Here is a 24,702-nt window from a genome sequence, read left to right on the forward strand (position 1 = left end):
GCTTACTTGCTGTAATTATTAAGTACTACAGTACATTGCCTTTATGCTATAGTGTTAAACCTTTAGAGGGAAAAGCAGCCAGCCTTACCAATCTGAATTTTTCCAACAGAATTCATTTGGCTGTCACATAGTGGGCTGACTTCAAGTTTGTGTTTCTTTTCAATATCTCCTGTTAGAATAAAAAAACTCATTAAATACAAATGAAAACCTACAGAAACCACACATTTACATTGAGTGATTTACATGTCTTATATACAGACCGAGATTATATATACTTTTTTTGCCCTAAGAGGGACTACTGCACTTTTGTGCCCTTGGGCTAAAATTCATATATGGCGTAGTGCACATGCATAACATAAGAAACCTGTGGAATAGACCACAGTGAAGGGCACACTTCCCCTGATTCTCATGGCTTTGGGACCTGACACTGGAGGCTAGTGAAGGAGGGATGGAGGACGTTATTGTACCTTGGTGGAAGAATTCTTCCGTCACTTTCTCACTCCACTGTTTGCTCAGCTCCCACGGTCTGCAGGGGTTACAAATGTCCGCGCACTTCAGCGCCATCTACGGGCAGGCAGGAAGAGCATGGATGTCAGGTGAAGTATTCGGGTCTTAACTGCTGGGGGAGAGGAGCACTAGGGCAAGACGGCGACTTAAATGCAGGGGGGTTGCTTCACACCTGGAGGACAAAGTGCCGGTGGCCAGCGTTTGCCAAGCAGAGGTCCTCTCTGTCCAAGTGTTCCCTGAACTTCGACAGGTATTCATTCTGTCTGCTGATGTCAGTGGCCAGAATCAGGGACCCCAGCTGCCTCTCCATGTCCAACCTGAAAAGCAGAAGCGGAGATGGCACCACCCTCTCTTGGTTTCAGCAACTCTGAACTCAAACCAGAAAGAAGAGACCAGGCACACCACCCTCCTCGCACACGTGTCATGATGCAACTCATTTTTGCGGGCCTTGTTGTCGACCTCGAGTGGGATACTGACCTGTCCTCAGAGGGAAGGTGAGAGAACAATCCAGACTCTCGGAGCAGGCCAACCGCGGACCTCCAGTGGTGATTCTCCAGAACTGAGGTATTCTAGAAAAGGCAAAACAACTGGCTATCATTATAGATCAACCCTCAGGTGAAAATTAAAAAGAGAGTGAAAATCTAAAAACTAGTTAATATATACACACTGCCATTATAATTCATATAAAACTTAATAGCGTTAGAGTTTAAAATCCTACCAACAAACTCTTCACAAAGGTAAAACAGGTTTTCAGGCTGACTGGTCTTAGTGGCCACTGACATGTATTTCTGGTCCCTATACTGAAAACTGAACAGCCGAGTTACAAAAGTTGTACCGTAAAGTTACAGCTGATAATACTTTTGTTAAGGCCACTTGTGAGTCGGTCTGGTGTAACCGTGTTTGTTTTAAAGGTACGGAGTCACAAAAGATGCTTTTGTTTGACCTCTCTCTCACATGGAAAGAGCTGTGTTTGCATATCTGTGTAAAATTCAAATCTACCAACAGACCTTGTGTACTTACCTGGTATAATGCAGCTAGGTAATGATTAGTTTTGATGAGGAAAGGCTGGTTCACACCGGGGTGGTCCAGATCATGGGTTGCCGCTGCCAAAATGCCCAGGAGTATATCGCAGGAGGTGAGGGACTTCGAAAGCTTCACAAAGCATAGCACAATCAGGAGGTGAGGGACTTTGAAAGCTTCCCAAATCACAGCACAATCAGAACTCATTCAAAGGAACACCAGGAACAGTATGAACGACAAAGTATTCATGAATGATGAGGGCTTATGCGGCCCTAGAGCTGGCACTGGTCGAGCCTTCAGCTCATTTTGCAAGCTGGATGGCCTAGCTAGCGAACGCATGCACACGGAAGACAGCCGATTATCACACGTGTGATCACGGTCGCTCACCTTGGGCTCCTTTAAGTAACAGTGCATGGCCTGAGTCACGTCAGCAGCATGGACAGCATTGTGGTATGGGTTCTGCCTATGATAGTCTTCTTGAACCATCACTAACCAAACAAAAACAAGCCCATACATGAAACCATAAGTATAAACTGGGTTTTCGCTCCATGTTATTTTATACACTATTAATAATGTAGACGAAAGTTCAGATTAGCACATGTGCATACATAATTATATAAAAAATACATCCATGTGGGAGAGACAATAATGAATTTTAATAAATGAACTTCATTCCAGAAGGCAAACAGTATAGTCATGTCAAAAATGCACAAATGGTATCAATAATGTGAAAGCATGTCTTTAATTTAGGAGGGGGAAAAAAGTTACCTAAAAATCTACGAAGCTTTACCATATCTAATTGGAAGAGCTCAGTTAATCCATACAGATTGAACAAATGAAATGTCAAGTTGATAAGACTATTTCCTGGAGAGGGGGAGAGGAAGAGAGAGATTAATACACAGTACATACAACAGAGCCATACAATATATAAAACAGAACCACACAGCAATCAGCTTTCTTTTGGTCCAGCCCAGCTATAATACTTTGCAACTGGATGTGCATTGATGTACACTGTTGCTGGGATTCTTTACCAAGAGGCTGGACACAGATCCCAATATTTACACAATGACACAAAGTGGTAAGAAGCACTGTCAATTTGGATTAAACATTTTAATTACTCTTGGAGGAAGCGGAGGTTCAAAATCCATGTTGTAATGCTTGTTAAAGGAAGTTCACTCAGACTGAACAATGCACTGAAAAAACTGCAGCACAATGGAAACATCTGTTTATTCTCACAGGTTGCATATAACCACTGTCGGTTGCTATACATGCAAATTACACAAAAAAGCATGAATTCGCAGATAAGTGAACTCGGCTACATCTGCATTATACCAAATATCTGAAACTTTAATCATTCTCATAACATGAAGATGCCTTGTTTGGCCTTCAGTTACTCATGTCAAAATGACCAGCAGAGGGCAATGTTGACAATAAGTATTTATGAACGTCACTTCAATAGGAGAGCCATGCAGAAATAAATTCTCTCACTTAACTAAAAAGCATGTATGTTCAAAAATAAATGTGGTACGGGTTACAGCATCCTGAAATGATTAAGGAAGGTGAGTCCTGAACCATAAAAACGTTCATCCTAAATGCATCAGAGAAGTTCCTTACAAATTTTGAAGGTTACATTCCAAAATCACATCAATATTATTCCCACTGAAAATAAGTGCTTGATATCCTACACCACTGTCAAGTGCAGTGCACTTTAAAACAAGCCCAGACCCTACAAGCTTCAGCTGGCTCTGGGTGTGCAGTGTCTGTTCACAAAAATAGTTTGCAATATTTTCACCTAACTGTAATGAAAATGAAATAAAATCCAAGTCTTAACGTGCCCTTATGATTTCGATTAAAATTAACTAAGTAGTCAGAAGAAAGGCAAAAACGTCAGAACGCTGCTTATTCTTTTCAGAATAAATCTTACTCACCATTTGTTAATCTATCAAAAAGAAATATATCGAAATTCCAGCTCCCAACCTTCTCCAACATACACTGTAGGGGCAGAGAGACCACAAGTGAGCCAAAAATGCAGAAATTGAAATAAAGCAGCTTCACAGTCACAAATGGAAGCCTGACAGAGAGCCCGGGAACATGTTTCAACATGAACTGAAGTCTCCGCCTTCCCCCGTTTCATCTGATCTGAGCCTGTGGAAGTGGAGACGGGAGCAGACCTTGGCCTGGCCGGTGTAGTCATGGTCCAGGATGTGGAGGGGGTTCTGGGGGGTCACACCGCGACACGCGCGGGAGGAGTGCAGGTACCTCTGGAAGCTGAGCAGCCTGCGGATCTTCCGGGCAGAGACGGGCCCTGCAGATTCGGGCTGCGCTGCGGGGGGGGCACAGACCCGGGAAGGCGTCAAAACCGGCGGGCTAGCCGCTTAGCCAAGCGCCGCAAATGAGCCCAATCACACTATGCGAGTCTATCGATTCCTGTTGCCCTCTCAACACTGATTTGATTTCAAAGTGAACGAAGCAAACTTGAATTTTAGCTTGACATTTTAACTTGGGAAAGCATGCTTTTTGATATTTCCCTCATATCACAGATAAGCGTCATTTAAAATGTGTTAATTTACTGTTGATCATTCTACGCATGCATATGGTAGTTTCAGAAATGTAATAAACAAATTGCTAATTTGTGATTCTTGAATAACCTTGAATAACATTCCTTAATGATTTGGTAACATCATTTTAACAACCAAGCCATGTCAACCAACAATGAGACGTCACATGTTTTATAAAAACAAAACAAGCATACAATAAAGACAAACAGTTAAGACTCAAATCTGAATTCTGTCAGACAGGCTTACTCTATGCTTTTGTTGACACCATCATTGCACAAAAATATTCCAAAACACTGCCTGGACTAAAGATAGGATAATGGCAATCGAAACGGTGGATTGATGCACTGCCGCCTCCCCATTGGTCTGAATGAATAGAGCGCACACACAGCAGAGAGCATGTCAGGCTGCTCTGACCTCCTCTGCTCCCAGAGGACACACAGACACACTGCTGACACAGCAGCCCTCCCCCCCGAGGCCGCTGGCACGGTCACACAAGCCAACGTCCCGCACCGCGAGCGGCCGCACACCGCGCCGGGCCTCCAAAACATCGGCCGGCCTGCCGCAGCTTCCCAACGCTCTGGGAGGGCAGTCACCGCTACAGCCAGGGGCTGCCCTCAGTCCGGGCTGGGATTACGAGAATGCGCCAGTATTGACTGCCATTCACTACACTTTCCGTCAACATGATATAATACCAGCACAATATAAACTATGCCAGAGACGGTGCAAGAACACTGGCATACCCTCTGCATATGGGGGACATAACAGAAGCATGGGGGCTGCCTCTCACCCTGACAGCAGTTCCAGGCTCTGCAATGAAACAGCAGTATCCCAAATTCAAGATCGTACATGCCCTCTAAACCTGTTGATTTAAAGCTGGTGCTGTAGCCTGAATTACACCCAGTCAAGCAGGCATTGCACATAAGGGATCATTAACTGGATGACCTAGTTATGTAATTTCAATCTGAAATTCTGTAATCTCAAAGTGGTTTTTAGTTTAGGAATCCTTGAAACTACCAAGCCAACTGCTCTGTATGTAGCATGTAGCAGTGCCTCTTTCGTATTTGTAAGCACTTTCAAGCTAGCTCTAACTGTAAGACGGAAAGATGAGGATTCACTCAGATGCACCATTCAAGCTAGAGAAACCACTGTTTCTAGAGCGGGTAAAAACTCTTGTGATTCTGAGAAACATTGTTTATCCTGTGAAGTTCATTGGTAGATGGGAGAGTGCCAACAGCTGTGTGCGTCCTCTGTACTTACAGTGCAAAATTCGGAAATCGATGGACAGGTAGGGATGAGAGCCTCTTCGTTCTGGTTCAAAGCCAACCCGGCTTCTCACTCTCACATCTCCTAGAAGGTATCAACAAAAATGTCCTCAAAAGATCAGCAACAAAGGGCACTTTCATTTAGGGCAGCATTTGCCTTGGCAAAGAAGGACTACAGAGAGCTGAACTAGGAACAGATGAGCATGCAGCTTCGGGCCAAGAGTCACAATTAGTATTCAAGTTGACACCAGCAAGGATCAACAAACTAAAGGAAGGCTTGTGCTTAGCATTCAGACAAAACCAAAAACAAAACAAATAAAGGAAATGACAGACTTGTCAGACTTGATGCTGGTCAATGCAACGACTAGTCACATTTGTTAATAGTCATTCAGTAATCCTCTCAAAAGGCTATCAGGAGAATTGCAGAGACAAATACAAAAATAATGGCAGCTTCCAGCATGTCAGTTACTGATGATTGTGTGTGCATTAAAAGTTAGAAACTTCCCACTAGCATATTACTTACTTGAAAACAGCTGTTTGAATATTACACAAGCCCCTATCAAAATACCAAAACTGTGAATTACAATTAAATACAACAATACAATATATACGATCAAATTATTTTTTTCACATAACAACACATACACTGTGCAGCACTTAGACAGAGGGTAAACATACTGATCAGGAATGTAGGAGGGGGTGCCACACATTGTGAAGACATGCAATGCAAGTGACAAACATTCAATACAAAACTGAAAGTGACTAACATGCATAAAAATAAAAGGTGTGGCTTTTATGGAGTGAGGAGCAGTCTGAGCACAATTGTACCTTTTTTTTTTTTTTACATCAACATTACGCTTTCCATCGGCAGCTATAATTTTGAATGATTCAGTTCACAATGACAGTAAGGCACAATTCCAACAATGCTTTGTTTGCACTTTAAAGGAAGTAAAATCCAAATACAATGGTTTCACAACAACTGACTTTTTCAAAATGAAACTCCGTTCCAGAAACACAGAAAATAATTTTCTGAATTTATTTTGCCCAACAAAAAGAATACATTCATGAAATAAAGCCTCCCCTCATTTTGTAGGGGAGGCTAAAGCAGACATTTTTACATGGAAATTCACACACAGAACTACAGGCCGGGTATTGCTTGCGTGAGTTCTATAATGTTTGGCAAGCTAAAGTAGTAGTTACTGATTTGATGCACTATAAACAAATATTTCAAACATCCACCAAACACAAACACATGTACATTTTTAATGATACGGCTAGTTTGGATAAACGCAATGACAAACAAGGTTGTTCATGAGGGTCAGCACAAAATTTAATAAGAGCAAAAAATTTGATAGGGTTATTACAAAAAGGTTTAAGAAACATGCTTTTTCTTCTTTTTGATTATTCACATTCTGCCATCCTTGTTTTTCATGTTGTTTACAAACCTACTTTTGCCCAGTATGGTTTTCACACGTACACTGGCCACTTGTACCAAAATGGTGGTGGTTGACATGCCTGACCGTGTGGTCTAAAAGTATAATGACCCTTAACCTGTTGTATGCTGTGCAAACATGTTCTGTTCTAACTAGGAGGCTGGTTCATGTTGCAATCAGATTTATCCTTTAAGGGTTTCATTACTGACATTCTTCATTTAGTCACTAATTATTCCCTTTGCTTTCTGGCACTTCAAGCAAGCAATTAGTATCTGTGAAAGCGAATTAGGCAAATGGAGTCTTAGGGGGGACCTATACTGTCTTAGGTGAACCACTGTAATATGCAGAAAGCATTCCAGAACCTCTGAAGATAATAAAAAAAACAAAACAAAGGGAGTATTTCATTCAAAAGCTCCATATAACAGGCTTCTAAATCTGCATAATGCAGAAATGACCTAAACTCTTTTCCAGGGTCGAAGGGCCTCTGATCAGACACCCAGTAAGATTTTCTTTCGCCTCACCTGTGTTGTTGCACATGGAGACATGCTCCTTGCCTCAAACACAAAGGGATTTCAATCTATGCTTCTAATGAAACGATTCAGGCTTTCAAGTTTTGATGCACTCCGAGTCTGCCATTTTGAAGTTTCATCTCAACAACAACACAGTTGTGTCTCTGTGGTGGAATGATTGACAGATGCAGCGCACTTACCTAGCATACGAATGTAGAGAGCGGTTTGATCGGAGCTGTCATAAGAGATTGCCCCACGTCTCTGAGGACAAAGAAAAGAACAGGATGTTTTCAGAACACCAAATGGAACTAGCTCATTTAATGCAAGAACTATTACAAAACCTGACCACAAGCAAAGTCAAAATTACAACTGGCAGTTTAAATATGCAATCTTAAAATGGTATCAGATAAGAGAGCTGTTAACAATTTTCCCAGTTTCCTGCTTGCTGTATGTCACATGTACAGCAGTAAATGCAGAATAATCCTTAAAAGTCCAATTTAAAATCCAATCATGAAGTTAATTATGCCTTGTTTCTCCACATGATCTGTTTCTATGCAACAGTTAAGATACAGCAAAGCAGCTTGATGATTACACAAGAACAGAGTAAAACTATAGACTACTTGAAAAGCATACAAAACATGCAACAAATTCAACTGGAAAGGGCTGAGAGAACATTCCCTTAAACCAGGATTAAAATCAGATGTAATGTGATGACCTGGTCATTACCTCAGTTTCTCATTTTCTGTTTTTAATTTCTGTCATTTAGAAAGGTCTAAACGAGACAAACATGCAGCACCTCAATAGAAACCGCAGGTTTTTGACCGAAAACAGCACGATTAATTTTTGCTCAAGACACTGTCAGAATTGGTGTAGGGTATGCTTGTGTGCTCGTGACCGCACACGCGTGCGTGCGTGCGCGCGTCGGTTTTCGCAGACTAATTAATCTGGTCCATTATCCTATCGCCAGAGGACTGTGTCGTTATTCGGCTCTCCTGGGAGAGAAGCGAGCACATCTGCCTGTTTTCTGGAGTTTCTGGCAGCTGACAGGGGTGGAGGGAACTCGAAAAGATGCAGAGAGCCCTCCTGCGGGGCCTTGCCCTCCTCACCCCTGCTCGGTCACCCGCGGAGGGTTCACTGCAGACGGCAGGGGGAAAGAAAGGGCCGCCACTTTCACAGCTCACCACCAACTGCAAACACTGGCCCCCCTCCAGGGCTGGCTGGGCTGTCCCCAGATGGCATCACATTCAGAGGTTCAGACTATGACGTCATCGGCTGAACCAATTTGCATACTTGACTTTTATCCATTACCACCCTGTCCTGCCCTTCCTCCCCTATTTCCTTATACTCTCGCAAATGAAAAACAAAACCGTTCAACAAAGCTGCAATAAGCTCAGTCTACTTTGTAGTAAGCAATCAGCCTTAAATCCTTAAAGTAATATACTAATTGGTAGACTGGCAACTAGTCTATAAACAGCAAATAGCTAACATTGGAAAATCATGTTCTTTGCAAAACTGTAAAATTATGAAATGCTGAAACCATGAGTTTTTATCAAACTCAGGAGTGCCAGATCAGTCGCAGCTTTCAGAATTTGTTAAGACTGCTCCCAAACCACATCCAGGCCAAAAACATAACCACAAAATAATCAGCTACTTAAATACCCGCTGCTGGTATTCGCACCATTCTCTATTTCAGGAGGCAAGCAAGGGAGTTTGCACAAAATCAAAAATACAGACCCTCTCCCCACTTATGGAGTTGTCAGCTGTTTGATAAATGCCTTTGACAAACCAGACACAAAGTTCATGGGGGTTCCAAAAAGGAAAATATGGTATGCTAGTGACTATTCCAATAAGGAATGGATGTCCAAAATGTTTCCTTAAACAGAAAAGAAAAACAAAAAAATAACGCCATCAACCTGAACGGTCTAATAAATTAAAACATGTCGGTGGACTCAGGCACTCATCCCATTTACTGGGATGCAGGCCCAGGGACTAAGTGGTTAAGTGCTGCGTAAAAACGCAAGCGAAAGTTGAGATAAAAATCACCTGCCTACTGTACATTCACATAAGAAACATCAGTGTTCTCACGTAACGTTCTGTTCTTTCCAAAATCTAAATGACACTTTTAAGAGGCTACTCTGCCTGTGTGCTGCGATCGAGAGCAAGGTCTGGAATGAAAGCCTTCATGAATTTACTGCCTGGCCCGACCTTGGCGTCTCGGCTCAAACTCTCCTTCAGGGCACTCATTAGGCGGGAGAAAACGGCTCATCGCTGCTCCGGAACAAGGAGTGTCCATTCCTGCTCGAGCGGAGCAGAGATGTTCTCGCAGATAACCCCTGAACCACGTTTTGAAGCGTCTCTTGCCTGCCGCTGCGACCCACAGCTAAACATTTTACCGATTAGCGCAGCCACCACTCGAGCCGCCAGCGCGGTGCGGTATTTAAGTATCAACAGCCGCTCTGTTTACAGACATCAGCTTTTGTTTGGTGTGTGAGTAATTTGGTTCTTGACCGGGGGGGGGGTGGGGGGGGGACGGAGCGTTGCGTGACAAGCGGGGCCTCGGCGTGCTCATGCGGGCGTTATGGGCTTTTTTTGGCGAAAAACAGCGGGCCTGTGCTGGCACCTCCCCGCCGGCGAGAGCGCGGCCGTGACGAGGCCGCCAGCCTGCCAGGCTGCCCGCCCGCGTCACGACCGGCTCGTCTCCCCGCGCCCCCGCAGACGGCCTGTCGTCTCCGCGCCTGGGACGGGCATATGCTGCCGCGCTCAAACATGTGCCTCTGAAAGCACCTTTAAAAACAGAGGGCTCCCCGAGCTGGCTGCAGGACTACAAAACCCAGGGAGGGGGACCAGCTGTTCGTACCTCGCATTAACCAATTAGCCATATTATTTAGTACATACCTTATTCAAGCATGTGGCACTGAAAGCACCTTTACAACAAAAGGTGGTTGTGTTAGAATACAGTATGTTAAATCCAGGGAAACCCATTTATTAAACTGCACGTACATACACGCTATTAATTACCCTCAACTATGTGTGCGTAGCTGATATGTTTATGCCTGGCAAATAACGTATGGGTTTTCTTCAAATGCAAACATTGTCCAGTCACCTTAGGCTATAACTGCATCAGACTTGGCTCCCCAACTTAAAGGAACCAACATCTCAGCTTTAGATTTGAGGTATGGAACACACTTCATGGAAGGCCCCATGGCAACTAACAAAAGCAGCAAAGGCCTTAACCTCAAAGTCACTCCCATAGGTTATAATTTGCTTAACCCCGTTTCTCAGCCATAGCTTATGAAATTTATTTTTTAACTTTCTGTTGGGCATAATATTTCCATTTCAGCGCTCGATTTAAATGAAAGGCGATGGTATAATTATGCCATTTTGCACCATGGAAATAGTTACATAGCAGAACTGAGGGTCAATATCAAAACAAAACATGTCCAGACAATGTAAAAGCTGAAACACTTATGCTTGATTTTTCAACGAAAAAAAAAAAGTTGTAACCATGTAATTGTTTTTGTGAGTAAATAAAGATTATGCTGTTTTTTTGTTTACTTCAGGTAGTACAGGCGAGACCCCAGGCCCAGTTCCCCAAAAAAAAACAGAACGGCGCCTGTACAAAAGGCTGCTCCCCGGGACCTCTTTGATTAGCAGAGGATAGGGTTTCAGCAGCCGCATCACGCCAGCCCGAGCAGAACGGGCCAGCCAGACACCCACACCGGGCCACTCCCCCGGGTGAACCGCATTTACCGCCTGGCTCCTGCCAATTCCCTCCGTCTCACCCATCGCTCGGGCAGGGACCGGCAGGATTAGTCAACAGGTTCATCCGGAAAAAGACCGATAAAGTCAGCCTGATGAATTCCCCCACCCCGCCCTAGTCATTCATCAACAATTCAGCCTTAACAACAAAGAAATGCACCACAGCAGCACCAAAACACACTAATGACTCCGAGTCTAAAGGAGAAAGAGAAGCCATTTTACAGCATGGCCAAGTTAAACTGAGAAATCTTAACCCTTGGTTCAGTTTGGAGATGTCCTTGAGGAATTGTTTGTGTCCAACTTGTACTCTGTAAGGCACCTATAGAGCTGGATTCATCGTGGCATTTTTATTTTGGTTTATTTTTTAGACTATTTTTTAGAAGATTTGAGACAGCGCGATGTGTCAAGTTAAACAGAGCACTAAACAACAACAAAAGTGTATTATCTACTACTTCAGTTAAGTGTAGGTCAAAAGAAGTGTCATACAGTGTCGTCCACTAAATTCAAAACACATACATTTGATAGGCTAAATGCAAGACACCCTGTTGGTCCTCATTAACAGGGCAACAGTAAATAATCTTAGTAGGCTAATGCAGTGCAACATGCTACCAAGTATTTATCAATCACACAAACAAATTTAGCTTAGTATAAATAAAACACAATGGTCACCAGAAATTAAATCATCCCTGTAAGTAAGAGTACACTAGCAGCTTTTATGCAACTACAGCATTTTCAGTGAAGAACTATATTAGTCGCCATTTTCTATTTAAAATGTAGAAAAGATTTTTTTTAAAGCCACAAGTGAGAGCTAGACTCATTTTGAACATGTGCACATGGATCGAGGCTCGACAGCAAGCTCTGTCCTACCTTTGAGAAAATCCACCTGATAAGAACCACAATCAAGGACCAGATCAGAGCAATTCCCATTGGACCTTCCCAGCACCAAGGAACATAGTCTCCGTTTCATGAGTGGGCACAGTGTGTGTGCAAGCGTACGCATGTGTACGCGTACAGTATGTGTGCGTGTGTGTGTGCGCGCGCGTGTGTGCCCGTGTGACAGCTCGGGGCCTGATAAATCACAGCAGGCAGGCTGAGAGCACATCAAGGCCCAGACATTGAGCGTGTAGAGCCTGCTGCAGCTGTCTTAGCCAGAGCGCTGTCACCTGACTACGCTCTCCCGGGACACGCTGAGCAGGGGAATGCTGCGGACCACCCTGCGGCCAGCCAAGACTCGGACCGCGAAGAGCGCCGCCAGACCCCCCACCCCAGCCCTCGCGGCGCCATGGCAACGGCCAAACAATCTCACAAACAGAGCGATGTGGGCGGAGAGAAGGGGGAAGAGTGCGCACGGAGGTCTTCTTACCCGCCTGATACGTTATGTTATGACGCACGCTACACTTCCAGTTAGTTCCTGAAAGAGACTTAGCCAAATACATTCTCGCATGGAATTTCTTTTAATACTTTCAAATGATCTGTCGAGAACTGAAATATGGAGGCTTGCATACTTTGTATTAAATGGCTGCAAAATTTGTAGATTTTTTTGTAAAAACAAACTAAAGATTTATCATATCAGAATTTTATGTTTGGTGAGGTGAGGCAAGCGACAATACTAAGCTAACAATTCCAAAAGCATTGAGAAGTGTGTGTGTGTGTGTTTCAACAATCAATTAATTTTAAATGCATTATCCGATCCACACCCTCCTCACAGAGCCTTAACTGCATGCCATGCAATTCATGAAAAGAGCAGCAAAGGTTTTAGACTTAGAGATGCACCTGTCAGTCTTGGCCATAGCCCTGGAGAAGCCAGTAGCAATACAGGGCAGCGACGTGCCCCTGCCTGAAGACACACAGACCAAATTAGGACTCCCAACCTGCGCTGACATCACAGCTGATATCTGCCAAGGCCCCCCTGAGAGCCAGAAATAGCCCCATCACAAGGCCCGTTACATGAGCGCTCCGTAAGAGCCAGGCTGCAGTCTCCCAGCCCTGCGCTGGGAACTCTGCACTTGCGTCCCTCAGAGCAGCCAGATCCCCGGCACGGCCAGCTGCTCAAACACCGCGTACCATTCCCAAGAGGACACAACCCCCCCTCCCTTATCCTCAGTGGTCTGCTTCCTATAAGGAGCTGAGAAATGAAGGGGAGACCGCAAAAAAAAACGACAGACACAGTTCTGGGGCACAATGTCATTTTAGTATAAGTAAAAGGAACAGGTAGACATGAGACCAGAAGGAACAAGCGTCTTGTGGATGTCCAGAGCCAACCTGGTTGAAAGCTGGAGGCCAAGTACACTTCCTTCGAATGACTCTGTCAAGCGGCAGAGCATGTACATGAGAGATGTTTCAGGATCGGGGGGGGTGGCATTGTCCACTACTGATCACGCACTGTGAGTGACTATTAATATTCCTGCTTCAGGCTGAGGGAAGAAGAAAAAAAACCCTGGCACCAAGCACTTTTGTTTAAGACCTTAAGAATCCCATTACAAAAAGCCATGTAATACACACCATTGAAGCTACTGGATTCACATAACATCAGGTTTGTACCCTGCCATACAGTGCTCTAAAACTGCTGAATACCATCAGAGAGCCAAGGACACTGCAGAGCACGATTTACGCATACTTCACCTCTTACAGTATGGACTGTGATGAGAGATAAACACCTCGCAGAACCCGTCTGCACAGACAGCCGTCTGAGAGGTGGGGGGCGGGGGGGCGGGGGCGAACAGCTGACGCAGGGGGAGGCCGGCCCGTCCCAGCTGACGTGCGCCACAGCGTGACCCTGGAACCTCAGTGGCCCTCCGTCACTCGCCGCCTTCGTCCTCGGGGTCCGGCCGAAAAAGGCGGCGGACCGACCTTCCGGCGAGCGGCGGTCACGGCTCTGGGCTGCGGCTCGCAACCTCACGGAGTCATGGGAAGCAAAAATCCTCCCAGGGATCGCCGTAATCCCTCCAGCAAGTCTGAGCCACAGGGACAGGCCCCAACTTCCCCTTAAAGGGCCAGTTCATTTTCTGGAGTTTTTTTTAAAAACATTATTTCACTTTTAGTGCACGGCCAAGGCAGTTTTTGTGTGTGATAGAAGATATTTTATGTATTTGGATGGGTTTCTGATGACCTGTCCGCTTTACAATGGCAGGAATAGAGCATTTTAGGGCCTGTGCTCAGGAAAATTCACATTAAATAACCCCAAAACAGCTTGTGCTGCAACATTGTGTCCAGGCTGTATGGTACAAGATTATTCTTCAAAAAGTTCAGTCAGTTGAAAATATTTTTTATGGTGTAAGCAACTGGAGACCACGGTATAAACCATGTTATAGAAACTGATTTTTAGGCCCCAGTACCACACTGACAAGTCCCAGAAGTCATCAGTGGATTCTGTACATCATGGGTTCCCTATATATCCCTCAACGACATATTAGAATGGAATACTCAAGCCACCAGGACTAAACATCAGGAAAAAGCATTCATGTGATAATGCTCAAATATGATTTAATGTAAACAAAAATTCAACAGCAACTTCTAGTCGTTAAAACATTGTGCCTGAAGTTGTCAAGACCAAGAGAAAGTGAGCCTAAGAACATATCTACAATTAGCATTACTTTTAGTTAACATAGAAACTGTGCAGGACTTTACAGATGATGGGACATTGGATATTTTTTTGCAAAACATTTTCAAGGACGCATAGTCTGTTCCATTAGGGTAGCCAATAAAACAATCAGTACAGTCTGAATGACTAGGCAGCTACACAATATAGACCAACAAGGATTGTGGTTGTACTGGGCAGCTCCCAGGTGCGAATGTGTATGAGTGTGAAGCAGGGCGTTCCTGCAAAAGAGCATCCGTGGTCAGTGAACCTACCCTGGGTAAATAAAGGTTAAATAAAAAAATTAATAAAATATTAATCCCATAAAATCTAAATATAGGTGTAATATTAACAGTGGTGTAAATCACTAGACCGAAAGTATTTGGCTCACCATACGTCATAGGTAGTTAACCAGCTATCAATAATCAAGTTCTGTTTAAGTATGGAGGTACAGAAGAAACTGTCTGCTTGCCACTGGCTCAAACAGTATAAATGGTATGCAGTGATACTAAGCTACTTCTCCAGTAACGTTTCTTAGGAACAGTACTCTGTGTATGTGTATGTGTGGGTGTGGGTGTGTGTAATGTATGTAGCAGGCAGTAGATACAGTAAGTGAACAATAATGGCTGTACATCCTGGCAGTACAGTGCATCCTTGAGCTGGTTCATACACGTCAGAAAGTAAAATGTAGTTGGCCAGGTTTAGCTACGTTTAGGTTAGGCTATAACTCCACCAGAATTCTTTGTGTCGTTACCGTGGTTAATTGCTTGTTTGTTTAAATGACAGTTTGCCAATCGTCACCTGGGCAATGCACCAGAGGAGCCTCTGCAGTCACAGTCAGCACTCGCATTGGTGAGCACTGTACTCAGGATCCTTGGCAGATCACTGCACCAGGAACTGGTGTTTTACCTGAATGTGCCACCCTGCAGCATGACCGTGGGCCCATAATGCAGCTACAAAAACAGAGCACTCTGTCTGATAAACTACACACCAATAGCAGCACGTCTGTGGAACACTCAGACTTCACGGCACCATGGAGCAGCAATCACATCATGATCAACATTCCCCCACAATCACTTCTCTCGGGGCACACCTTTACACTCATCAAGAGTTCACGCGATTTAACAGACTAAAGGAACAAAAATCCCCCTCCCCCCTCACAAAGCAAGCTTTTTTCTGGAAAAAATGATGCCATCTTAAAACTGAAAGGCTGTCTCAAAGAGGGCACATCAAGTGAAAAAAACAGATTCAGACTAAGACCCAACCAATACATCTGTGAGCCAATAATAACGACAGATTAAGGGCTTTCACAGATTTATCTGTATCACCGGAAATCCCACCGATAAACCACTGATAAAGACTCTTGAAGTGCCATTAAACAAAACCCCATTCACTGACATGACAGCTATTTTTGAATAACAGCCACACATAAAAGGAGCTACTAACTTTGCCAATACGGGGTGTCAGAAGGTGCATCTCACTGAACTCTATGATCCCTCCGCTATGACACGGAAGAAGTTTGGGGGCTGGCAGAGTTGCATCACGTGTGACTACACCGCACACTTGAGGCAAATGCAATTTTCTCACAACTTTAAACTGCAACCAGAGATTGGAGTGCAATAACTGTATCTGCATCAAGGGTAGAGAGCAAAAGATAAACTCACAGGTCCCAAAACGTTTTCCACCTGAATCTGCACTCCAGAACGGACATCATTTCGATTTGGCAATCTCTTGCCATGAGTTAGCTTACATTCGAGCGACTTCATAATCTTTCAAAGACAAATTATACAGATGATACTTTATTTCCTCTGATTGCTTTTCCTCCATGTTTACCAACACCAGTCAAAACCAAAATAATGAATGACAAATTTTGGCACAGCCTCTGGCCGTGTTCCCTCTGACATAACAAAATAGAGGTGCATGACTGAAAAAAAGTGTTGAGCAACACTTTTTTTTCAGTTGAAAATAGGCCATTTTTGTCAAACGACATTTGTCAACAGCATTGTGTGAGGTATAAATTAGGCTTTCAGTGAGTCACAAGCGGACGACTGGACGCAAAGCTAGCAGAAATAGTCAGTGGTTCACAGTGATGGATTCAGTGTTTTCAGATAGATGCACACTCATTTGCCACCTATCAGAGATTATAGATTATGTAGGCTGCTGTTGGACCTCTTATTTACAGGGTACAGTAAATGTATTTCTAAACAGATAGAAATTGTTATCTTTGTGAAAAATAATTTATGTCCCCCAGTCAGAGTTTTTTTTATCTCAATAGAGAACATCCGAAAGGACAGGAGGAGCTCCCAGGCAGGTGAAAATGCAGAGAAGCTATGCTTCCTGTTCTAGAACGTCTCACTAATTCACTTGCAGTATTTATGGTGAATGCTGTTCAATGTAAAATAGCTTGACATATAAGGTTAATAAAATATTATTTTAAAAAGTTGAAGAAAACGACCCAAGTATCTTGGTATTTCTCTCCTCTAAAATCGAAATCGGCCTCAAAAGTCCCATATTGTTCAGGCTCCAATACTAATTCAGGCAAGGGGATGAAGGGCAAATACACTGAAATTTCAAAGCAAGCTGGGACTTTTTCCCCCCTTCCATTAAAGCGAAAAAAGGTTCTGTTTGCCCAACGTAATCAAATGAAGTGCAGCTAATGAGGGGCATGACATGTTCCTCTCCTTTTAACGTTTCTCCACACATGTAAGCTTCAAATTAAATTCATTTTCCAAGGTGCATACTTTCTGTTATGGGCGTTACTTGCACTCGCTGGCTTTATAATAGATCTCTTTCAGGTTGGATAAGCGCTGCATATTTTGTTGTGAACAGGGTGGAAACACTAGTGTCACTGCATTGCATTCCACCACCAGGGGACTTGTCTTCTGCATCGTACATGATCGTCTGGTCTGCTAATCTACAAACCCCATCTTCCACCCAGCAAGAGGACTGTACAGCAGCTTTACAGTTTACCATACACACACACATCTATCAGCAGCCTGCTTTTCATGATAACGCTGCTGGGAAGTGCTTAGACTAGCAGTTACCCTTTCTTCAGCAGTAAAACTCATTCATGTTTCACTGTTAATAAAAAATAAATAAATAAAAAAATCACACACAAAAGGTTTATTGTTTCATCTGTGGACAAAGCAAATGCACAACAACAACAGTGCATTGCTTCGCACAGCAGGCCTTGATGTTGAACAGTCATCGAAAAGCCAAGTGATTAGTTGCATTTAGTCCATAGCTCAGCTTAAATGGAAGGTTTTTTTAATATTGCATTAAACATACACTTATATGTACACACTTACTTGCAGAGGCATGCTCACCCTCTAAGGCTATGTTTACACCACCAGGTAAAAGTGACCCCATTCCGATTTTTGGCTCACGTGCCACAGATCGGATATGTATTATGAATGCGTAAACAGGAAAAATGAATCAGATATTTTCAGATCCGTTTAGGGTCACATTCATCTGTGGAAATAAACTCAATAGGAAACGGAGATTTGCCAATGCGACTCATCTAAATGCACAGGTTGGAATTTCCTGATTTTCGCACGGCATTCAAAATAGCCTACTTTGTTCACATTTGAATGCCACGTAGCTAATGTATATCAGACGCACAACCACTTTCCGCATGGTAACGGTAAATGTTAAAAGAAGTTAAATGGAGGACGAAGGCACAGTCCAGAGGCGGTTACCGAGGTTACGTGCCTTTTAAGTACGTGGGGCGAAGAGTAGGTAGGCTATAAGGCCAAAATACAGCGGATGTTCGTTGTGGACCTAAGGCGCTTCGAAAAGCAATAGCTTGAATTATTATTCAATTATCAGAGATGTCTCAAGTCTTGTTTTGTGTCGATTGCAGATGGCGATAAAGCCGTGGCGGTGTGGCGGTTGTTTGCTTTCGTATCGTTAACCAAACCCTTGTGTACGCATGCAGGTTGTTTCAAGTGTAAACTGGGCAGCAATAGGCATGTATCACTACTGGTCTTTTGTTGTGGAGTGACTGGAGTGAGCCAAACACAACCAGTTGGATGGCTGCTTCTTCCAGTTGTAGGCAAAAAAGAAGCTGATCGACATGCAGCCCCACACCGCATTTGGTTCACATGACTCATGGAAAACTGAGCCGTTTGAAAAACCTGCACCTCATTACACACGCAAATCAAATGTAAAGTAGTACCTGACACGAAAGTAGACGGTTTAGCTGCACTGTGGCTGAGGGTGTGGATTTGTGCAGTACCCTAAATCACCATGGAGGAATGAAGGGTATATCGCATTTATGTGATTGAACATACCCAAAGCCTGAGCAATTTCATGCTTATAAAATCTCATTTATCTTACTCCATCTAATTCACCTTTCAAGAAGTGTTGGGGAACCAGAAAATGACATGGGTATTACCTGGCATCATGGGCTACTGCTGCTTCAAACACACCACATGAACAGTGCCCAGATCATCCTTAAGAGTTCTCATGAAAATGCCATTCCTTCAACATTATTGCTCAAGTTTCTATATATACACATCCCAAACTTCCCCAAAATTACACGCCTCGTGCGATTCTTCAGATTAACAGAGCGTTGCACTTGGGCTAAATTCTCAACCACTTCCAAGAAGATTTACGTCAAGACAGCTCCGATTTTAGTTGCGATAAAATGCACGTGACCCAAAGAAAGTTTCTGTTCCCTGAACTCGGTCGTGCTGCAAGAGAAGTGAGCAGCTCTGCTGAAGAGACACACCGAGAGAAAAAACAGACCGGAGACGAGGCCAGCAAACTCCTCTGCCCGCAGTACACATCTTGTTTCTAAACTCACTGAGATTAAAGCAAAACTGTTCGGCAGTGCTTTCTAAATTCAAAGCTTGCTGGTGAATTATGGCACACTGCTGTGAAATGCAGCATCAGGGCAGGGGTGGAAGTTAAGAGGAGGTGGTTGGGGGGGGGGATGGGGTTTACATTCCTCAAAGTACACCGCAGTAAACTCCAGGTTTATAGAGAGGCTTCTTCTCTTAATGTAAACCTTGAATCAGGTCTGCTTGCAAAAGGCCTTTTATGCAGACAGACTGCAAACACTGTGAGCAATTAAAGGGCCTATAAACCAATCACAATCTTGAGGTGAGGTGTAATCTTCAATGAGGTGATACAATAAATGCACTTTCATCATATATAAAAATCCGGTATAACACACTACCCACCTCAAAGTCAGTCACAAATGCAGCCCCAGTACCTCGTATGGAGAAAGAATGCTGCAAATTCTTTTAAGACTTTTTAAAAACAATAACATATTTAAGAGCTTCTATAAACATACCTAAATATCAAATTAAATACATTCAGTAACACGGGTGAAGGTCAAGTGATTTCCGAATTACTCTCAGCTGGCATTTGTTTTCAAAAGGAGAACCTCAAAGGCCTTTTTTTCCCCCCAGGTGAGCTACACCTATAAGAAAATTAAAAATACATCACAGACGAGAATGGAAAATAAGCAATGTTTGTTTATTGCAAAATGTTTCAGCGTAATACACTAAAACCTTAATAAAGCATCGCACAGTAAACACTATTTGGCATTCAACTGAAAACAAACTGTATGAAGCACACTGCAGAAAAAATGCAAAAATGAAAGATCATCTCATTTAACCACAGGCTTCACTGGGGCATCTGTATGCTGCAGGTATCTTTTCACCAGGTACAAATTTTGCATGTAATAATACAGAAGTCTCCAAGTGTTTGTTTGATTTGTTTTTTTAAGCACACAAAACACATCCCTGTAGTAACATTACAGTACATATCAGAAAACAATTGAAGGAAGAAAAAAGAAGATGAGCTCTAAGAGGGCTGGGGCCAGTACGTTTCCTTTCCACCGCCCGTGTGTGGCTGCAGCCGTTAAGAGGGGGTGGGGGTTGGGGGAGGGGGGGTGATGGGGGGGTTGTGGGCTCATTGCATCACTGACAACAAAGCGCCCAACCCCAAGACCCGAGACAAGAAATCTATAAAGCTCAGAGAGGTGCAGTGCGCCTATCGGAGCGAGCGCTCTGTTTCGGCCTGAAACGCAGCCATTATTGCTGCATACCTGCACTGCAGGGGTTACACAAACAGGTTGTGAAAAGCAAACCACTGAATGAGCTCTTCAAGCTTTCTTACCACATCCTGCAACTACGTCAGCCCAATAGCACCTCGCATCAAAAGCAACCTTATCACCGCTTGGTAAAGATCCAGTTCTGTAAACAGACTCCCTCAACAAAGACCCTCGCTGTTTTACTTTAACTGCAGTACTGCAGACAAAAAAAACGTCTCCTCGACTAACCTTGTCCTTCGTTTAGCACCCTCTACTTAAAGGTAACCTGACCTCAGATACTTGCTAGTGTTTAATGTATTGTGACCACACCGATATGACAGCAAGGTATTTCATTTCCCGATTGTTCAAAGCCATTAAAAACTTAGCGGTGCTCAAATATGTACAAATCGAAAGATGCACTTGTCTTATTAAGGAGGAGCATGGTTTTCAGTAACACCCATTCAAAAGAAAAATAGCTTTGGATTATATGCCACCTAATCCTGACCAACTGTACGCAAAGAATTTCAACTGTTGCAGCAGCAGAATTCAGACTACATTCAGGTCACACGGCAACGCCCAGGATGATAGCAATGTGACCATTTAAGGAGTGATATGACTGGCGTTTCGAGTACCTTTACCACACGTCTGGATGATGGAAAGCACTCCCCAGGAAGAATCGGTCATCGCTATAGAGACTACGGTGCCAAAGGAAGATAGGGGGGGGGGGGTGAGGAAAACAGAGTTGCACACAATTATTCCTTAACAGTCTACGTAGGACTGAGGGGGGAAATTAATACACGAAGGAATCTCATTATCTAGTTTACTTATGAAGCCTATTGGCCTACAGATTACCTTACAACATCTAAACCATCTAAAGCTAGTCACAAAACAGCAACCCATTAAAGACAAATCTACTTTAAATGATTAAAAAAAACCTTTTCATGTCTGCGCAAATGTATGGCGACTGCAACAGGACACTGCTCCGCAGCATTGACAGGTCTTGTGATTCAGGACTGGTTGCACTTCACCATGAAGCGTTATTGGCTCTAAGCAACATAATGTAAACTGTATAGCTAAGCTAACATATATTCATTTACCCTGCATGTATTAGGAAGTACCCATGCAAGAGCCGAAATGGCAGCTTCACCCAACAGTGCAAGAGCAACTGAGCACAAACTCTATTATTTTTAGCCATGTTCTCCTGAGCGGCTAAAAATCACTGGAGAAACAGGCAGGAATACCATTAGAACAATTTGTTCTACACTGAAACAATACTAATCACTTAAAAAGCAGCGCCATTATCTCACCTTTTGTATGCATCTCTGATAAAATGCCTGCCTAGCAGCTTTTCTACCCATCATTACAAAACATTTGTTTCATGTGGGTACATCATAGGGAATTCTTAGAAAACACACCTGCAGGTAAATCATTTTTGGTCATTATAACAGACCACTGAAGTAATCAAAATGTAAATGAATGAATGTTTTGGTGTGATTTAGAAAGGTTGGGTGCTAGTGTGGTGTAATTAGGGAACTGAACTTGCACATATGAATTTGCAGCCATTTTCATACAAAGATCCACAGAAGTAAATAATTTTTTGTTGCATTACATTTTTTGTTTATTATCCAGAGCAAATTTTTAAACATAATAGCATACAAGTTTTCAAGTATTGTTGTAAGTCTAGAGAAATGAATCAAATTTTGTTCATTTTCTGCTCCAGTTCTCTTGTGCACAGTGGATTTTTTTGCCCTTATTTTAATAAGGGACATGTTCAATACAAATAAAAAATACATACAAATATAAAAAGAGATATGTAGATAGATATTTATTAGGAGTCTAAAAGTTCACAAAAGTTATGGTTCAGTGCAATACACATTTTTGGTGTCATGGTTTTGGTTTGGTTCAGTACATTTTTGGTAAAGCAGAGAAATAAGTACAATTACCAATGTCAATTTAATTTTCATTTATTTGAAAAAAAAAAAGTTTTTAAAAACAGTTATTAGCAGCTTTTCACAGGTTCTTTGAAAAGGAAAAGCGCCACTTATTTTCAAATAGAAAATAAGACCCACATAAAGACCAAAAAAAAAATGCAGCATTAGCTCAACCAGCATTACACAATGTAGCTAAACAAGACAAGAGTACATTTGAATCTCAGATTAAAGATCATCAATTCTTGAAAGAATAATAGATTTTCAACTTGAAATTTTAATGCGGTATGCATGGTCGCAACTTAAATCTCCAAAGCACCACTTAAATTTGGGTTTCTTATGTTTGTAACCGACACACCAGGGTGATGTCAACACAAATGGGCCATCATGTTCCACATGGTTACATTACCATATAGCACATGCTTGCTTGCATGTGTTATTTTATCCACCACCTTCCCCACCATCACTACCGTTGTTACCGGTGTCGTAGGGTACTCCAACTGTCATTTCTCTCACGCACTAGCCATTTTGTAAACTGACCAACTGTCTGGTGCTTCGGCTTTAATCAGCTATAAGCTGCACTTGCCACAACTTCACCTGTACAAATAGGCTACTTCCAAATAGGATTTTTTTTATTTTTATTTATTTAAATGAAAGCAGCAAGAGTAGACTGATGTTTGTGTTCCTTATTTTCAGTATTATATGAAATCAAATAGAAATGGCCAATATAACCTTTACATGACAATTTTAAAAAGCACAAAGGTGCGTGCCTATTTGTTAAACACAGCTAGACAAAAGACCGTTTTTGAAGCAAGTGAACCAAAGTAAACGGTTCATTTGTTTAATGTGTTACGTGTACGCCGTGTGTGTGTGTGTGTGTGTATGTGTGTGTGTGTTGGAGTAAAACGAGATACAGAGAGAAGGCCTGAAACTCTGACCATCTGTGATGCAGGCAGCTTGCCAAACCACTGCCCCCGTAGCCAAAGCACATGTTCAACTGCTTCCCACCACAACGGTAGCAGGCCTGAGCTCCCACAAACGCAACAGCACCGTGGCGGGCGCCACACAGAAAATGGAAGACAGCTAACTCAGGCACAACGTTAGTATATGGCTGCACAAGATAAAACATCATTCTGAAAAAAGGGAAGTGCTTTTATTCTGTGGCAAAGTGCATTTGTGTATGAATATGACAGCATGTGAGCTTGGGGTGTGGGGGGGGGGGGGGGTCATGTCATTGTCAAAGTCTTCTGAGGCTGAACAGTAACACGTAACACACCAACCAGTAACGCATACCATTTATCCCAACAACAATTAACGGTACATCACAGTAGGAGTACACAGGCCAAACCTAATTTGCCTGAGGTTATGTAGGCTACCTATGGCAGCTCATGTGATACTGCTGATTTTGTGGAATGCTTGTCAGTGAGTGTGACACTGCCTGAAGAACACAGTAAATCTTCACTGTTAAGAAGGATTAATGAAGTTGCCACGTAATTAAACAAATTGAGACCACGACACATTCTGCATATTGCTTATCAAATATAGCCATGTTTTTTTTTTTTTTTTTCTTGAATGTAAAAAGGTTGTACCTAATCTTCAATCCAATACTCATGAATATATATGCTACTCCGGCAGCAGTGGTAGTTTAAATTAACAGTATAAGGACAAGCACAGCAGTGCAGCTGATGCAGCTTTTGCAAAGATTATGATTTGTTGGGTTACTGCACATGTGAGGGCAAAAAACATCTCTTCAGGCAAACCAGATCACACACCTAACCCAATTAAAAGGGTTTCCCTGGTGCAAACATAAGACTGCAAGGGAACGGTGATGTTCCTTCCAAAGAGGCTGCTTTAAGACATAGTCACGATATGCTGCTTGAAAGTAATCTGCTCATGGAAAAGCTCAACAACAGGCTCCACCATCATGCCAATTCTTCCCAGGTGCCATTCCCATGGGAGAGGAATAAAGGCCACCTGTGTGAACCCATGGTGACAGACAACTTCTGTTGTCTATCCGACATTAGAGCTCCAAAAGCTAAATTTCATTTCAAAGCAGGTTCCAAACCTGCTTCACACAGTGCTTGTGGTCCCTTTGAATTCCAGGTT

At 42.9% G+C, this 24,702-nt stretch overlaps 1 protein-coding gene across 4 annotated transcripts in view; it reads right to left on the minus strand.

The window, feature by feature from the left end:
* Nucleotides 1-24,702, minus strand: part of pde7a (phosphodiesterase 7A) — a 32,797-nt gene that overhangs the window by 2,744 nt on the left and 5,351 nt on the right. The window contains exons 1-12 of one of the 4 annotated variants that reach the window (XM_064332996.1): nucleotides 11,916-12,044; nucleotides 7,490-7,550; nucleotides 5,343-5,429; nucleotides 3,699-3,850; nucleotides 3,456-3,519; nucleotides 2,296-2,391; nucleotides 1,915-2,015; nucleotides 1,528-1,659; nucleotides 985-1,076; nucleotides 680-824; nucleotides 468-564; nucleotides 89-169 (exon numbers count right to left, since the gene is read on the minus strand). In XM_064332996.1, coding sequence (XP_064189066.1) covers nucleotides 89-169; nucleotides 468-564; nucleotides 680-824; nucleotides 985-1,076; nucleotides 1,528-1,659; nucleotides 1,915-2,015; nucleotides 2,296-2,391; nucleotides 3,456-3,519; nucleotides 3,699-3,850; nucleotides 5,343-5,429; nucleotides 7,490-7,550; nucleotides 11,916-11,975 — 1,168 coding nt within the window. In that variant the 5' untranslated portion in view covers nucleotides 11,976-12,044. Of the gene's footprint in view, nucleotides 1-88; nucleotides 170-467; nucleotides 565-679; nucleotides 825-984; nucleotides 1,077-1,527; nucleotides 1,660-1,914; nucleotides 2,016-2,295; nucleotides 2,392-3,455; nucleotides 3,520-3,698; nucleotides 3,851-5,342; nucleotides 5,433-7,489; nucleotides 7,551-11,915; nucleotides 12,045-24,702 lie in introns of those variants that run through there. The other 3 variants (XM_064332995.1, XM_064332994.1, XM_064332993.1) reach the window with 3 other exon arrangements.

The sequence above is a fragment of the Anguilla rostrata genome, chromosome 4, assembly GCF_018555375.3.
Source record: "Anguilla rostrata isolate EN2019 chromosome 4, ASM1855537v3, whole genome shotgun sequence".
Lineage (NCBI taxonomy): Eukaryota > Metazoa > Chordata > Actinopteri > Anguilliformes > Anguillidae > Anguilla > Anguilla rostrata.